General features: G+C 42.7%; 1 protein-coding gene across 2 annotated transcripts; it reads right to left on the minus strand.

Moving 5' to 3' along the window:
- Nucleotides 1-2,478: 2,478 nt before the first annotated feature.
- Nucleotides 2,479-16,829, minus strand: CIDEA (cell death inducing DFFA like effector a). 2 transcript variants are annotated; one of them, XM_015617211.3, is made up of 6 exons: nucleotides 16,723-16,829; nucleotides 12,568-12,724; nucleotides 12,230-12,376; nucleotides 9,904-10,085; nucleotides 6,625-6,782; nucleotides 2,479-6,123 (listed from the first exon to the last, which is right to left on the minus strand). In XM_015617211.3, exons 1-5 carry the CDS (start codon nucleotides 16,758-16,760, stop codon nucleotides 6,650-6,652), a joined length of 657 nt encoding a protein of 218 aa, XP_015472697.1. In that variant the 5' UTR covers nucleotides 16,761-16,829; the 3' UTR covers nucleotides 2,479-6,123; nucleotides 6,625-6,649. The 2 variants fall into 2 exon arrangements, with proteins under 2 accessions (XP_015472697.1, XP_015472698.1); XM_015617212.2 differs by having other exon boundaries at nucleotides 2,479-6,126.
- Between the last annotated feature and the right edge of the window lie 1,033 nt (nucleotides 16,830-17,862).

Genomic DNA, 17,862 nt, shown 5'->3' on the forward strand with positions numbered 1-17,862 from the left:
TAGCTCAGTAATAAATCAGTAGTTCTTCTACTTAAATAAGTTTATTTATAGTTTTCCTGTACATTCTCTTCTGATTTTTGAGTTGGGAGAAGAGCATTTTAAAACACTTCTTAATAAAGAGCATTAGCAAACGTACCTATGCAAGGGAAGACATTTTGTAATTAGAAGTGTTTTTACCATAAAAGATTATGGACTTCATGATGTAATTAAAAATGTGTCATAAGAAATTACCTTTAGGACTTTAAAGAACTTCTTAGATGTCTGATGTTTCTCTGGTTCTATAATAGACTGACTACACACATCATTAAAGTACTGTTTTCTTAAATAGAGTTTTTGTCTGAGGAGCTAAGCTTTTCATTTTTTCCCCTAATACATGACAGAATCACAAACAACCTGTTACAATAATTATATTACTTAAACCCCCACAGCCAAATCTATACATAATGTATGCTAATTATTGAAGCAGACTCTTTAGAAAACAGTTGGCCAATTTTTTTTATTTTTTTTTTTTATGTTGGTACTGCATAAAATGCATTATCCTGATTCTGGAGGCCATAAACACAGACTGTATTTCTAGTGTTACATTTCATTAGTTGTTTAGTTCCATGAAATTACTAACAGTACTATTTCAAAGTTCTTTTTCAAATGATAATTGGTATTTATTTATAAATATTTCTAGTCAAGAGCACATTAGGAGTGGGGCCTACTACAAGTGATTCAGATTGATTGGTGACCTTAGAAAAACCTTGCCTGAGACTGAGCTTAGTAAAGTGAAAATATTATCTTGGTCTTGCACATGACTGTATTTTATACCTCTGAACACAACTGTGAAAAGGCATTCAGAAATCACTTTAAAAGATTTGTTTCCAATTTTATTAGCCACCATTAGCACAAACCTTGGGGTTTTTGCTTATTTTTACTTCCAGTGTTTTGTGCTTGTGGTATGCTAAATTTTGCTGCCTGCCAGGCACCCACCAGCTGACCTCTCACTTCACCCCCTCAACACACACGGGGAGAAAATAATATGAAATAGTCTGTGGGTCAAGATAAAGACAGGGGGATCATGCACCAATTATTGACATCAGCAAAACAGACAGAACTCAGGAAAGATCAGTTTAATTTCAACAAAAAAATAGAATGAGATGGTGAGAAACCAAACAAAAACACCTTCCCCAAACTCTTCTTTCTTCTGAAGCTGAACTTCACTCCTTCATTCCCAGCTCTTCTACCTCCTCTCCCTGTCCCTAAGCAGTGCAGAGGAATGGGGCTCATGATCATTCCACATCCATTCTTTTTCATGTGCCTTCCTTCTCCCCCTTTTCCCTGCTCCACCATGAGCCCTTCCCACGGGACGAGTCCTTCACAATCTGCTCCAGCATGGCTCCCTTCCACAGTGTGTGGGTTTGGGTCCCTCACTGACCACGGCTCCTGCCAGAAAAATTGCTCATTCCTGGAGCAATGGGAATTGCTCCCCATGGCTGCAGCTTCCCCCAAGGCATTTCCACCTGCTGTGGGAGCAGGGCTCCATGGGTGGATGTTTTCTCCTGCACAGGCTGCAGAGAAAGCTCTGTCTGGCACGTGGAGCACTTCCTCCCACTTCTTTTCTGACCTTGATGACTGCAGGTTATCTCCCACATTTTTTTTCAGTTGTTTCCTCACAGCAGCTGCACAGCATTTTTTACCCTTTCTTAAACATGTTTCCACAGAGACAGTCCCAGCTTGTCTGAAGGTCTCAGCTTTGGGCAATGGTGGGTTTGTTTCAGAGCCAGATGGAAGGAGTTCTGTACGACACACAGGCCACCCCTGCAGCACCTCTCTAATTCCCACTGCCAAAGCCTTGCCATTGAACCAAATACAGTTTTATTTTGTGCTTTCCCACAGCAAGAAGCCAGACCGTGGTTCCCCCACAAGAGGGGAACTGCTCCATCAGTCAAGCATCAGTCAAAACTGTCCCTTAAGCTAAACACAAGATGTACTTATTAGATAGAGGAGCAACAGACAAACCACACTTGCATGCTTAAGTTAATCCTGAACTAGGTAAATACGATATTTCACTAAACTAAATTAATTTATTCCCTGCAGTCAAATGCCTACTACTCTATCTTTAGGTAAATGACCGCAGGGAGGTTTTGTGAGGCAAAACAAAGAAGTCCTTGATCTTAACAGTGTTTAGTGAACATCAGAGATCACTGAACCCTTCTATCTTCTGTACTCAGTGCTTTGTAGTCTTTTGCAACTTCTGTAAGAGATGGAGGAAAGCAAACCTTTTGTATGAAAGGAAACACAGTTTGCACAGTTTCTCTGAGGCCAGAAAGTGACTCAGCAGTAGCAAGTTAAGAGTTCAGTGCCACAAAATACTATCCAGCAACTTCACTGCCACAGTCCAGCATTTTTTTTGTTTGTGCCAGACCAGAGAGTCATTAATATTCATGCTTGTTTCAGGAATAAGTAATTTTGGAAATGAATAGAGACAACATACAAAGCCACTACTTGATTTTATTTATTCATGAACAGTGTTCCTTAAAATTGGCACCACACAGAAGAAAATATTGTCATCACCGAACACAATTTTCACCCATCTCAATTTTCACAGTGAGTTAAACTTACTGGGTTTGAAAATTGTGAAGTGGGAAAACACTGTAATTTCCCTTGGCAAAACAATCCTTACACTTAAAAATATCTTAGCTACATATATGACAATGTAAGGTAGAGAAAGCAGTGATAAACTCTAAGCCCCCCAAGGATACTTGCTGATACATAAATGAAGTGGTACATTCATCACATAAGGACCTCTAATAAGCCTTGAAGCATCAAGTCAAAAATACACTTTGTACTTTGGTTTTAAACTTTTTTTTTTTTACTTTTAATTAAGTAGCTTGTGCCTTTTGTTCAAGTATGATTTCAGGGAAGAAGCACACTGAAATGATATAGAGTTATATTTCTACCAGTTATTAATTATCATATGAGGTTATCCTCACAGTTAAAATTCAGAATTAACAACATTTCCAAAATTGTGTATACCTACCTCTCTGCACACTTCACTGAAAAAAAAAAAAAAATCCAGCTCAAAGTCCAATTCTCCTGCTTTTATCCTCCTTCCTCTGAAGGGAAGGGATTCATAATGTTTCCTACAGCATATTTCAATGATCTAAGGAATTTAGACCCTGCTTCTTCCTCTCTCCCTGGACAGAAGGGCTTGTAATCCCATTTCTCCTGAAAGAATCGGAAGGTGCAAGAAAACTTCCACGGGTTTATGAAAGGAAGGAAATGAAGTAATGATAAACTGTGCACACACAGCCACTAGATTCTTCATTCTGGTCATGAAGAAAGCAACTTTGCTCTGTCTGCAGAACATGAGCAGTGCCTGAGTCAACAAGGTCTCTTACTTCAGTGAAAATTCCTTTTTTGGTAACCAGAGAGTAGGACTTGGTGCATTGTTAGTAAGTGATGCAAAGCAACAGGCAAAAAGGGTCAGGGCAAGCAAGGAGGCAGCAAACACGTTTCACACCTTGTGCATGTCACTGCTCCCAGCCCTGTCTGCAACAGCAACAAGTGCAGGTAACTGAGTTCATGGGAATTAAAGCTAAAAATGCCAAGTGGAAAAATCTAACTGCTTCTCTACATACCTGCAGCTAAGAGCCTGTGCTTTCAGTTTTTCTGTGTCTTGTTAGATATTGTACAGCACTTGTATATAGTTTTCTGAAAGGTAGATAACTCTGAAGTTTTCTTTGCTGCATACCATCTATAGCTGAAGTAAAAGCTGTACTTCCTAAGCAGCCTGTAGAAGAAAAAAACAAAAAGAAACCCAAACTGGTTCCAACTTGGAGAACAACAAACTCCTCCAGTTTGACTCAAAGCCAAAACTTTATTTCCAGAAAGAAGTTAGTACAGTAATAAATACCAACTCTAAATACTAAGCCTGTGAAAGAGACAGATTCAGAAGTAATGAAACAATTTTACACACAGCTTCCAGGACGCTTCTCCCATTTTGAGAAAATATCAAAGCTGAGCTCCTTTAATTCAAAATTCAAACAGCTGAACAGAGGGAATTGCTCCAAGATGGAGACTTGCTGCACCCAGGAACTTGAGCAGCTCAAGCTTTAAGTGTTAAGCTGTTGAAGGAGCGGCTGCTTAAAAACATTGCACATTTATAGCAGGTTAGCTTTTCAGATCACTGCTAGATTCCCAGATGGTGCCACTGTAAACTGTGGACTATTAGTCCAATTGCCTCTGGCTAGAGAAGGCTGGAATTTGGGATCTGCACAGTTCAGATGCAAAAGCTTTTGTACTACAGATGTTGAAGGGGCAACTCATACAAAACAACAATGAGCTATTCCAGTTGTTTTACACTTTTATAATGCTGGTGTTCCCACCTTAGGCAACATAAATAGTTTTAGAAGCATTTAAGAGAATTTGCTTTCAAGAGGTGTGAATTTGGTGCTAGTTTTAATAGAATAAGTGGTTCTTAAAAACTGGAAAAATTAATTACCATGTCCTTGTAGAGTCAGTTAAATGCAATTCCTTGACAGGGAAAGAAGAAAGACTTTGGCCAATGATTAACATGGCAACAATCATTTATGCAGGGGGTATCAAGAAAAATACAGATAAAACAAAGAGGTTATATAAAAATGGAAGCTTTCTCACTACTCCCAGAATAGTTTATTGTTTTCTTCTGAAGGACACCTGACAGTGCTGCAAGCTCCAGACATTCTTCACTGTGAGAAATTAGGAAAGAACAAGTTCTCCCCTTATCTGGAGCAGTATGCCCTCTGCTCAGAAGTAGGTGGGAAATAGTAGGAATTAGGAAAAGACAGCAAGGTTTTTCTTAGCTGTCTATTTGTTTGTAATACCATTACTAAAGGGACGGGCAGAGACTGACCAAAACTTGTGTCCATCAGTCCCTTTAGCACTTGGGTTTAGGCTTCCTTTCCTCTCAAAGGCGATTTGAAAGATGCAGCTCCAGCTAGCATAGCCACACTCATAGTAGGAAGGCAAAAATAAGCACATGAAGATCAGATTTGCAGCTAAAACCAAGAGCAATTTTCCCATGTATCAGTGACCTTTGAAGTGAACACATCCAGCTAAGAGGTCAGAATAGACACCAGAAACCACAATACTTTATCTTTTCCACCTTTCTGCTTCTCTTTTAGATCAGGTCAGTGTAGTTGATGCACACAGTTAATGGATTCCTGTCTCAGAGGCATGCCAAGCACTGTGGGGTCCATAGTGGTCTTTTCCCTTTCACTGATTTCCTCCCCTGCCCCACTTGTTCTCTTGGCACTAGAGCTGCTCTTAAGAGGACAGATATATTCCCTGCATCTGACATCCCCCTTAACAGCTTTCAGCCTTCCTAAAGTTCTTCATGTGCAAGCAAACAAAAAACTCAAAAGCTACATCTGTGAACAATCAAAACTGGGCTTTTTTTCCTTCACCAAGGTGAGTTTGCATTTTGACATGAGATGCCTAAGGCTACTTTTTCTCCAATTTTTTCACACTGTTGAGGAAAAGCTCACTGAAAGTTGGGCATAGCAACAGGAAAACACTACTTTGTCCTTTAATACAGCTTATCTTGGGAGACTATAACACTAAAAATATTGACTTTAGAGCATACATGTATGTTAGGCAGACTAGATAGAGTCCTGATGCTCTTCCCTGAACCCAGGGATAACAAAATATCCAGCATCTCTTACATGTACCTCAAGCCCATCTTGACACCTAGTGTCATCTTGTAACAGTAAAAACTGTGGTGGCTTAACCCCTGAAAAAATCTTCAACAAGTTGCTTATAGGCCATATTAATGAAACCATGGCAGATTATTGAATGGTCAGAACTGGACATCAAATTCATTAAAAAAAATATATCAGGTTCTTCAACTGTGTGAGCTGTAATAACCTGAACATCCTGAAGAACTGAAAAAAAAAATTATAAAGAATGATAATGAAAAGGTTTTATTTGTTTTAAGGGAAGTAAGGCTAAATCTTAACCTTCTGCTTAGTGGTTGCACAATCTCCAATTAGACCTCATGAGAAGAGACAGCCACTGAAGTAGGACTGAGGTTACACTCTGTAGTTCCGTTGTCAGCAGGAGTAAATAGGTACACTTCACCTCAATGTCAGCTTCACACTAATGCCAGCACTGTTAAGGATTAAAACAAATAAACAAACCTCTCCCCACCCCACTCCTCTCACCCTCATCTTACAGCACAAGTCTGTTCAGAATGCAAGTAGATAGACATGAAAAACAAACTAAAAACAATCAACCCCCCCCCAAAACAACAACAACAAAAATACCACCCCCCCCCAAAAAAAAAAAAAAAAAATTCCAAAAGTATCTTGATTGGTGTAAAAAATATTCCACTGGTTACAAAACATGCAAGTTTCCAAGTATACTTATTCACCACTTTGAATTGCTGAGGCAAAAGCCCTCTCTTTTTGCCAGATTCTCAGACATTAGGCACCCATTTTTTGTGGTGTTAAGAGCCTGTGAACATCCAGCACTTCATGCCTAAGGCCTACAAGCACTCCCGAACAGGAAAATTGTTAGTTCACATTAGTGCACATCCCCCCTACAATAGCATCCTTACAATCAGAACTGAGCAAGAAATGTCTTTAAGCAAAAGGATTCGACATCAGAAGCACAGCTGTGGTCACTACTCCCGCCTGGATCTTGTGCACATGTCATCTTCATCATATTCACCCATCAACTGCAACATATACGTTCCAGTATAGAGGAGAAACTGTCCAGTTATTTGTGCTGCATGGGATATTAGCTGAAGCACTTTCCTGGAAGAAAAGTCACTTGTTTAAGAAAAAAACACCAGCAAGATTACATTACCCATTTCCACCCACAACATTATGATGAGTTAAGTCAATATATTTAAAAAACCCTCTCATTCCTTCTCACTTCTAAGATGGTAATTTTTGTACCTTCTTTAGAGAAAACACTTGATTGACAGGAAACTATTGACATGTTGGCAGAACCAGAAATCACGTTCAACAAAGCAGGCTGACATCCTGCTAGACCCTTACAGGTCTCCTGCAAAGCCATCACTCAAACCATCACAGTACCACAGAAAACAACTTTGCCTGGAAGCAGCATTCCTGCAGCATAAACTCATCTCATGTCTCACCTTTGTCATTCACTAACTCAACCCTGGATGTATGTATCTTCAAGCCACAGATCAAACCTGATTAGATCTGAAGCTGAACAATCACATTGCAGTGGGTACTCAAAGGCAAAACAGGTGAAGCAGGAAAATTACTGCTGGCCACCTGCAAGACTTAAGAAGTCTCAGTTTGCAACTGTTTTATTTTCTAAAAATGTGATAAAAATCAGCACTCAAGAATATAGTGCTGTGTAAAAATCAATACAAATCCATAGAAAAAGTCAGATAAGCATCAGAGGTTGACTATATAAACTGTGGATCTTCACAGGGGAAGAGATAGTTATATTTGAATGGTCATTTATTTAACTTAGTTGTCACTGCATCTTCCATTCTGCAAGAAACAACAGGGACACGATTACTGAGAGCTACATTTGACTCTCATCTCCCAGAAGTTAGGAGGGCCCTCACAAGTATGAAGCTGAGACATTGGGAAGCAGTATAAAAAAACTGGAACCATTCCAAAGCTGGAATGGGCTCAGTATCTGAAGATACAGAAATCAGATCAGTCTCTCTTCAGCAAAAATAAGTGGGAAGATTTTCTGAATTCCTGCCTAAGAAAACATGCAGCTGTGAACCCTCTGCTTCTATTCACTTGTCCTTTGAGCTTAAGCAGAGAAGAAAAAATCTTCTTCCTACAAATTCATTTTTAACCCCACTGTCACGAAAGGTTTGCAGTTGAAATCCAATGCCTCAACACAGTAGAATACCCTGGACTTAGAGCCTGTGAAGCTTTTAAAGAACACCGTACCCTTACTCATGCTTCCCACACGTGCCATTTCAGCATGTTCTTCCTCTGCCACACAGACCAGGCCAAGGAGCTCTCCAGTTGTAAAGAAAGCTGCACCTGGTGCTGAGCTTGGAGCAGCTGCAGTGTGTCACTTGCACACAAGAGCAGTTGCCACTTAAGCCACAGAACAAGTTATTTGTTGAACCAGACATTTGATCCTTCAGTCGGATGCTACAGGGAAACACCACGAGGGGAAATGCACTAATCACACCTGGCAGGCTTCCAGCCTTTCCCATCATGAACAGCTGCAGCATTTTTCAGTTCTTTCTCTCCTCATGGGGAGAGGGCATTAGAGTTAGCAACCTGGAACTCATTAGCAGAGGGACTACACCAGGATCCTGACATTCTCTTTCTGATTTCAGCAGCAAGGTGAGGCAGGCCATGTCACTGTTGTGTTCAAGGGTACCCAAGGTTATCTCTTCTGTCACCCTGTTCTTTGCTAGCAGACTGTCATCCCACCCTGACAATGACACTTCCCTTCCAGCTCAGCTCTGTAACACAACAGAGCTTCCAGAAGAACTCCACAGCTACTTCAGCTGTTTGCCAGCACTGCTCCTTTCTCACCAGCTGCCCTGTCTTGGCAGGGAGGCAGAATTGTCACTTCAAACTCTCCTTAGCACACAGGTTTCAGTGCAGATATTCAGTTCCATAGCAGGCAGTCAGAGATCAGAGTTTGTTTTGGCTCAAGAGAGTCTGACAAACGTAACAACTGGAGGAGTGCAGCTGTCCAAGGGCAAGCCTCTGCTTTGAAGAAACACTAATGAAGTCAGTGTTACAGGTGGGTGTAAGCGTGCAGCTGGATAATCACTTCATCCAGACCAGAGAGGAGTCCTGTCTACAGCCACACCAGCTGTAGCCTGAAAGATTAAGGAAGGGACCACCCAAATAGAGTGGGAGAGGTCAGTGAGACTGAAGGACAGGGAACAAGATCAGCATTATAGTACTAATCCTCATACCTGCATCAGGAAGGACTGCTTAAAGACTTCATCTAAAGGCCACCTGTCACTCAGGACAAGCCAAAACTTCACTGATGACATATACATCTGTCTCTGTTGGATCTGGTCCTCAAGTAATAAAATGCAGCACACCACTGTTTCTCAACCAGAATTCTAAAAGTCAGAAACTTGGGGTTGCAGCTTAAACAACTGTCAAAGTACAGCACCTCTGGGAAGGGGTCTGAACTCAGGAGTCTTCTTAAACCAGGGCAGAACACGGCTGATCTTGACAAGGCACCAACTTTCAACTTGTTGCTGAAAACAGTGGGCTGGACAGGTGTTATTTTAAGACAGCATTTCTCAACAGCCAGTTCTACCAAACTCACAGCCCACAGCAGATCAGTCCTGCAGGAGACAGTGGTCCTTGACAGGCCCCCTTAGCCGGCCTAGAGACCACGCCAGCTGGCTTAAGAACAGTGATATCACAGAGTCTTGGTACAGGTGACAAATCCACATTGAAAGAGGAGAGTGTCATCTCTCCTCCATTATCCTCTGCCTCCACGTAGCTCCAGTGGTGAAACTGGAATGGCAATGTCTGAGCAAGCTTTAAGACCCCTGACATTAGACCTTAAATTCCTCTTATTTCATCCCCTTGAAGTCTCCTCTTCAAAGAGCTTCTTTCCCCAGCCCTCTGCATTCTGCAAACAAACAAGTCAAGGAAACGTGTGGAAATTCTCTCGGCAGAACAAAGAAACCCGTACTAAAACCCTTTCAATAAATACCAGCTGATAAAGAGTTTTGCTTTGGTAGAAACTTAAGATTCTAACATAAAAAGTAACAGGAAGTTTTTCACTGGTCAGCTATCCACCTTATGAAGAAAGAGTCAGCATATTGGCCAGTAGGTAAGAAATAACAAAAGTATTGATGCTATAAACACACCTGCTTCACAGAACCAATAGCAAACACAGATTTTTGCATTAGCACATACACCTGACCACCAGCAGAAACACACTCACCGCAATACACTTTTTGCTCCCATGCACTTGATGTCATATGAGATAGAGTAGATCTCATAGAAGGTTGCCTTGATGTTTAAGCAGCCAATAAAATCCTTAGGGTTCAGTTTGTACAGGTCAAATGTGATGTTAGCTACTCCCATTTTCTTCTTTTTTCTCACAGCAACAACTCCATTTTTTGTCTGATTTAAAGAGAGAGAAAGACAGTTTGTACCAAAACACAGGAAACTACAGCAAGACAATTATTAACAGTGCAGATCTTCAGAAGCAGCTTTGCTTATTCCAGCCTTGGTGCTAGTTCTTGGTCAATTCTAAACTAGAATTGAAGGCATTAGCACACAGAAAAGGAGGTCTGTAGCTGATGTATAGTTTTTCAAGTCCTGAACAGACTTCTGAATTTTTCCAAACAGACACTAAAATTCTACAGTGACAGAGCACCTCCTGAATATTTATTTTCTGTAGTAGAGCTCCTTCAGAGTACACTGAAGCCACTGGACAGTGTTCCTGACATTTTTATTTATCCTGGTACATTCTGGCTGCTCTCTGAGGCCACCAAATATCCAGGGTGACATCAGGTCCTTCTGTTTAGTCAGGAACACAATACTGATGAGCACTCTTGGAGACAGCTACAGACATGACATCTGTGTAAAGTCAGGGACCCGTTTCAAAACCTGTCTCACAACATCCCTTTCTTCCTACTAAAAAGAAACACAGGGAGGGAATCACTGCTGATTAGGCCAAGGGTTTAGTAACATTTTAAGAGGAAAAGCAAAGGAGAGGGAGCACAGAAATTCATCTTCCACCTTAAATGCGCCCTCCTTTATTGAAAGTAGCCCTTGTCTGCTGCAGGGTGTGTGCTCCAAGAAAGGAAAAACAAAAAGAAAATAGTAAAGAGAACCCATATCCACAGAGACATCTAGTGGATACACGGGATCCTCTGCTCAGCACATTCTGCTCAAGGTTAATGACCTGGCAGCTGCCAGGCTGTTTTCTGCATGCAAGTGAAGCAATAAAATTGTGTAAGACTGGGCCTTTTTGTACTTGACACCCCAGCCCTCAGACAGTGTCACGATAAGTCAGACAAAGCTAAACACAGCAGTATATCATTAGCCAGCAATTTTATGCCTGTTGTACTTTGATAACCTCCAAGCTCCAGCAACAGGGTCCCCTATCAACAACAGCTTTGGACATGTACAAGCAGTTGGTGTGCTTGGAAGCATCTCCCCACACCCCTCCCCATTAGCACCCAGGATATTTGGATAAAGCAGGACAGAGCTGGTGCTGCATTCCAGGTGCTTGGCGAAGCTGTGACAATCCCTCTGCTCTCACTCAGCACCTTCTGAGGAGGGGCTGCATCCAAACTTGTGCTGCTGCAATGCCAGACAGGAGACAGGGGGAAGGAGCAAGCTGGAGTCACATCCTGGCTGCAGCTCCTTTTCTACCCTTGGAGCTCATGACCCAGAGGCAGAACTTGATAAGCCAAGGAGGTATTTTGGGGAAAAATGTTTAGGCTGCCCATACTGCAACAGGAGACTGGGAAAACAGGGCCACATGATCGAGCTGTAAGTGTGAAGGCACAAAAATTGTGTCCCTGCTTACAGCTCCACAGCCAGCTCCACACCTGGCAGAAAAAATCCCAGTGTTAGCTTTTTAGCATCAACCATCTCATGGAAAAACAGTTACCAGTGTGACTCCATGTTATTAATGCACAGATGATCATTTCCCTGTAAGATAACTGTTTGAATACTGAATTTATATTATTAGAACCAAGCCAGTTTTAATAGTTCTAAAGTATCTTGAAGCACGCAGGTTAACATTAAGTTCTGATGCCAACTTCTGGCTATTTGCAAAATCAAACACAGGCATTTTAATAACTGCCATTAACTATTACTGCCTTAAGAAGTCAGAACTTGCTTTATATTACTTTATTTGAGCATTTTTACAGTCTAAATGTGATCTTAAAGACATTGTATTTTTTAACTTCATAGAGTCAAAGTCCTAATTTCCTTTATGTTACAAAAAGGCTCAAGAACAAATATTTCTGAGCTTCTCCAAAAGCAGGGTATTTTCCCTGTAAATCTTTTCAGTTGTAACATTTTATTTCATTTCCTGGTGGATTTTGCCAACAGATCTATGTCCAAACAAGGGACAATAAGAAATAAGAACTTGATTTTTCATCCAGGAAGGCTCAACAAGGAGTTTACACCTTGCCTCTTCAGAGGCATTTTTCTTCCTCTTCTCCCCCTCTTCCCAACATTTTTAGCAGACACAAAAAAATTCCCCCATCCACTTCTACTCAAATGAGAAAGAAGCAGTCAACACTTACTGGTGTCCATTTCTGTCCATTTTCTAGAACCATGAAGTGTGTGTTATCATCCAGGGACTTGAAGAACTCTTCTGTGTCCACAACTGTGCCATCCTCCTCCAAAACCAGAGTTACTATCCCAGCAGTTATAACAAAGGCATCTAAAGTCTGAAAAAAACCCAGGAGATTTTAGCATTCTAAAAAGAGCCCACCATTTCATATTGAGACTTGCTTAGCTGAAATATTCTCCTGAACCTCTGCAGTAATGGATTTTTAGAAGACCAAGAGCCAGTGGGTGGTCTCTGTGGGATACTGTATTTCCCTGTAGTTTTCAATCAGAGTGGGACTGTTTGCTATACCTTGCTGAGGAGCTCTTGCAGGCTGCTTGCAACAATTCCTTTCCGGCTGCTTCGGGAGGCATTGGACACACGGAAAGGGCGCCCTGCAGGCATGAGAGGAGGGAACAGGGTCTGTTTTGTTACTGCTCCTACAGATGCTCCCACGGATAGGAAAGATCTAAGAAATAAAAATTCAACATAGTTACAAAAACAGCCATGTCAAGTACTGCAAGAAGGAGGAAGACTGTTGACATAATCACATTATACAAGTAATTCACAGATCACATTAAGACTCTTGGAGCTTAATTTCAAAACTAAATACTACACAGCCCTACAGATATGTTATCTCTGAACTCCCTCTTGCCCATGACATTTGGAAGGACTTTTATAATTAATACAATTTCAAGCAGATGTGAGACACCCTTAGCTCGGCTGACATCAAGGTCACAATCACAGTGAAGCTGATGGGCTGTAAAACTGAATTTAAAAGGCAGCATCTCTTACTGCATTCAATTACTTAGATGATTCTCTTTATTTCCAAGGTAAACACTCTGTGAGATACATAATCAGTTGAAAGCAATGTTGTGTGTTAAGATATGAGTTTGTTTTAGGAAGACTGAACATGCTACCCATATTCAAAAAACCCAGTGGCAGAATGCAAGCTGAGCTTTGCAATATGGTTACACTTGACTTTGAAGAGTCAAGGCATTTGTTTGTAAATTACATCTGCGGCCTGTAAAAGTCCATCTGGTTTTGAAGAACAAAATAAATGGCTTGTATCAGAAGTAGTTAAATGCAATCAAAGTTAAGATCCAAGTACATAAATACATACTGTTGGAACAGGATGCCAGCGAAGCTGGAAGAATTGAATCACTCTTTTAGAAAGAAATTTTCAATTTTTCTGGGCAATTGTACATTTACCTTTGGTAAACCAAGCACATAACACCAGTAACAGCCTACTGCCACACCAACATACTGACCTGCTCTCATCTACACCTGGTGACACTTTTTTCTGCCAAATGAAAATGGCTAAGTCAATAGTCAGCTTGCCGAAAATGGCTAAGTCAATAGTCAGCTTGCCAAAAATGGCACTCTGCCTGACACCTGGGAAGGATTGATTTCTAAGTCTTTTAAAAGGAGGCAATATTTTGTTTCCCACACTCCTGGACTTTACCCTCTGTATTTACCTTTGGCTCCTTAATACTGAATTGCTCAGGGGTGGGAAAGGGATGGATCCCCATTTTGTTCTGCCACATAGGTGTAAAAAGTCAACTTTAAGTAGGAAAATCTATTCTCAGACAATTTCACTGAGGGTAGAGTAAACTGGCAGCTTTTATCTGCAGACAGAGAGTGAATACAGGACTTTCTAGAATAATGAGATTGTATAAAGTTACCCAACTAATGAAACAATCCACACCAAATATGGAGAATAAGAAGTATCTTCTCCATACCTCTTATCTGGTCTATAAGCATATTTTTGGAATGCACAGAATGTCATGTTTGTGCCTGAACAGATTCAGATTTCAGCAAATAATTTGTTTACTGATCTCGTTCTGAACCACTCTTCCAGGCTATCACCTTTCCTCTAAAAAACAAATCCACCTTCCTCAAAAACTCTTTGGCATTACTGGGGCTTTAATTTTTTAAAGGGGAGAACAGTCCAGCAGTTTTGTTCCAGCTCATGCTATTACTTTGTTATTAGTCCTGGTCATACAGTAGGTCCCCATCTTTAAACATTTGGCATGTATACACACGTGGCTGATGGAAACCTCTGCTGTTCCTGTGCCAAAGTTGGTGAGAATAAGCAGCCAGTGTGGCTTTCAGGGAACAAGCACCGTTTCATATTAAAGAGCTAATAAGCACTATTCCTCCTGGAAAAGGGTGAGGACCAGGGAGGAGGACAAGGAGACAGTAGCACTGACAAGGGCATTGAAGCTCCACAGAAGGGAAGCCTGCTAAGACAGGCTGTGTTTGTCAGTCTCTCTGCTGACTAAGTTAATGGGCCCCCAATTATGTGATTTGGAATGTGAGCTGCTTGTGGGCAGCTCACATTCCAAATCCCTGAGTCTCTCCCTCAGGAAGGAAGCCTGCTCACCTGCCTTGGGGTTGGTGACACCACAGGGCACCCACATATTCCAAAGTGCAGCACGGGGGTTTCAAGAGCTTTCACAGCTGATTACACCCCATTGCCTCACACAAATTTGAAAACTTGCATGTAGAATAGTAACCTGAGCGATATATATGTGAGTGCTGCCAATTCTTTTCTTTTCTCCCAAGGACAGTCAATATCAGTCCCACTGAAAAGTTTTCTTTCCCATTACTTAATCCAAGCTGTCATTCACAAAAGACAAAGCAAAAGGGTAACAGCCAAAACATACATGCTGACAAAGAAATGAAAATCTGTGTAAGGGACACAGATCATGGGCAGGACTTGAACTAACAGGGTTCACCCCAGCCAACTCTACAAGCTGTGCTTCGAAGCTTTGAGCAGAAGATTCTCAAGGAATCAGAATCAATCACCTCACACTGCTGCCTAGGTCTAGCCAAAGTCAGAGCAATAAAACAAACAGATTGATAAACCAGGGCTTACATTATTGCCACCTGACAGTCACTGAACAGGAAAGATCTTAAGAAGTTATTTAACAGTGGTGAAATTTCACCTACATTTTGATAAAACCTGTCAATATCATCTTTAAACAAAGTCTGCTTATGAACAAATGAGTCTGGGCTCCAGGGCAGGCTGAGGTTTCAGCTAATGAGGAAACAAAAGGCAGGATGATGAAAAGCAGCCAGATAAACAGTGTGAACCCTTTCATTTCTGGGCCTATTGCTAAAAGCTTGCTTTTCTTCTGTGTGCCACTCTCCTTCCTAGATCACAGGCTCAAACAGGCCAGCCTACATTCACAGCTCTTAGAAAGATCTGTTCTTTTTATAGCTGGCCTTAAAACATAGACAAACCAATTCCTGATAGAGGGAATTCCTCTGTAAGACTGGAGTCAACAAAAATAATTTTCTATTAAAAGCTCATCAAGGTAAGTCACGAAACAAGTGGTGGAAAGGAACAAAGGTGTAGTTGGTTTTATTAGAAAGTTGAGTGACAGGTTAAATACAGACAAATCCACTATTGTTTTATTACTCTTTAAAGCCAAAAGGATCAAGTCCTAGCTCTTCTCTAAAGGAGGAAGGAATCCCACATCTGTGGAAAATAAAAAAAATGTTTTATTTTTAAAAGTTCTAATACCTTCAAACTCTAGCATCTTATCCAGTTTGTTTTGGATAACTACAACCTGCTAGAGAGGGCTTAACAAATGCTGCCACAAGCATTCACTCTAAGGTCAAAGCTGGTAGGAAAGATGAATTAATTTTTTAGGAGGACATAGGGATTAAAAGCTTGTCTTGAGTCCTGCACACATATTTCACTCTTTATCTTTGTTTGCAACATGCCCCATATGTTTGTCTAAGAATGTGGTGCAATGGTCTTCAGCCTCACTCAGAAAAATCAACGTTGCACAACACACTCCAGGATACGGCACGGGTTGATTTTTAGGTTAGGGTTCACTAGCAAACGACAGCAGCAGTAACAGCAAGGAAAACAAGAGGTAAAAAATATACATATATATATTTATATATAATATACAGGAAAACGTCTGAAATTAGTCAGGAGACTTAGGTTCCAACCAGATCGCAGCACGGTTCTCCTGCTCAAACACGAGCTGTAGAGCCACCACAAGCGCAGCTGGCAGCAGCTGGATTTCCGAGCAGGGTTCGGAGCTTTACCTCCACGGACGCGGCTGGCCCGGTGACAACAACACGACCGGGCTGGTGGTCAGGCTGTCCCCGAGCCCCAGCGGCCCCGGGCTGCTGCGGGGCTCCGCTCCCGGCGGCAGCCCCGGGTGCCGAGAGCCACCACACCTCCACGGCAGCTTCGGCTGCAGGGCTCCCAGCTGTGCCTCCCCTCAGCCAGGCGGGCAGGGCTGCCGCAGCGTCCCGACCTGCTTGTCCCGGGCAGCGTCCATCGGGGTTAATCCCCCGCCCTCCCTCACACCGCGCCCTGGGGCCGGCCCGGGCTGCCCGGCCTCGGGCATCCCCAGCAGCCGGACCCTGCTGTGGCCGGCACGGAGAAAGGGATGGAGAGGGGGATGGAGAAGAAAAGGGAGGGAGTGTCCCCACACTCACCGCAGCAGCGATCCCACGCAATCCCGCGCCACCTCCATGGCCCGGCCGGCCGGGGCAGCGCCGGTCACGGCGCTTAAGAGCAGCGGGCGGGGCTCCTCCTCCGGCCCCGGCCCCTCCCTGGCCGCCTTCCCCGCGGTGACACCGGGAGCTGAGCCCCGGGACAGGGAGCACGGCCAGGACAGCCCCGCCGGGGCTCAGCAGACGCTTGTCCGCAGCGCCAGGGATGCAGCAACAGGCGCCAGGTAGCGCGCTTTGGGAAGGGATGTTTCTTCAGGAGGTGCCGTATGGTTTACCTGGGAAAGGAGCAGGAAAGGTTTTGCTCGGCGTGTGCGGGGGATGTAACTCTCTGCACTTTAGCTAGTTACAGCCAATAGAGTAACAGTGGAAGCCAAGCTCATTTTCGGCTCCCGGCATTAGAGCAAATCAACAGATTAAGTGTCTCAGCTTCTGATTTTAGGGCCTGTGAATAAGCTTATAGCTCGGATTAATGTGTGTTGTAGTGGAGGTATTTACTGTTACTCCTGCGGGCAGGGGAGCAGTGGCTTCTGATTATTACACAGGAATAAAGGCAGTGTTTCCTGTTCACAAATCCTTCACAGTTCTTTTGGGCTCTGGAACCACGTTCTGTTGCTTACAGCTGTCCAGCAACTAGTGGACAGGAAAAACAGAGCCAAGAGCATCAGAACCTGCCTCAGGCAACAGCCTGACCTAGGGCCAGGATTTGCACCAGATCTTGCCACTGCTGATCGGGGAATGACCCCAGAATGACCCTTGCCACAGCACTCAGGTTACCCCCAGGGTCAGGAATAATCAGTTTCTTGGCTGCCGAAATTGCTTTTCCTGTTTAGGGTAGAAAGGACCACTCAAGGTACCTCTCACTGTCCAGGTTTCTTTAGCAGGCAGTTTGACACCTGCTAGATGTCTTCAGTCCTCAGCGTTTGGGGCCCTTACCAGCTATTAAGAATTCAACATTTTTTGGTCCAGGGCAAATTGCTTTCTTGGATGGCATCTGCTCTCCAGCCTGATAAAACAAATATCTCCTTTCCTCAGAGCAAGCTCTAGACCAAGAAACTTGCCCCTGGGAAGCCAAGCCCAGACTTTTATCTCTTCCTCCTCAAGATACTTAGGTCTTACAGGTGT

Source organism: Parus major, chromosome 2 (assembly GCF_001522545.3).
Source record: "Parus major isolate Abel chromosome 2, Parus_major1.1, whole genome shotgun sequence".
Classification (NCBI taxonomy): domain Eukaryota; kingdom Metazoa; phylum Chordata; class Aves; order Passeriformes; family Paridae; genus Parus; species Parus major.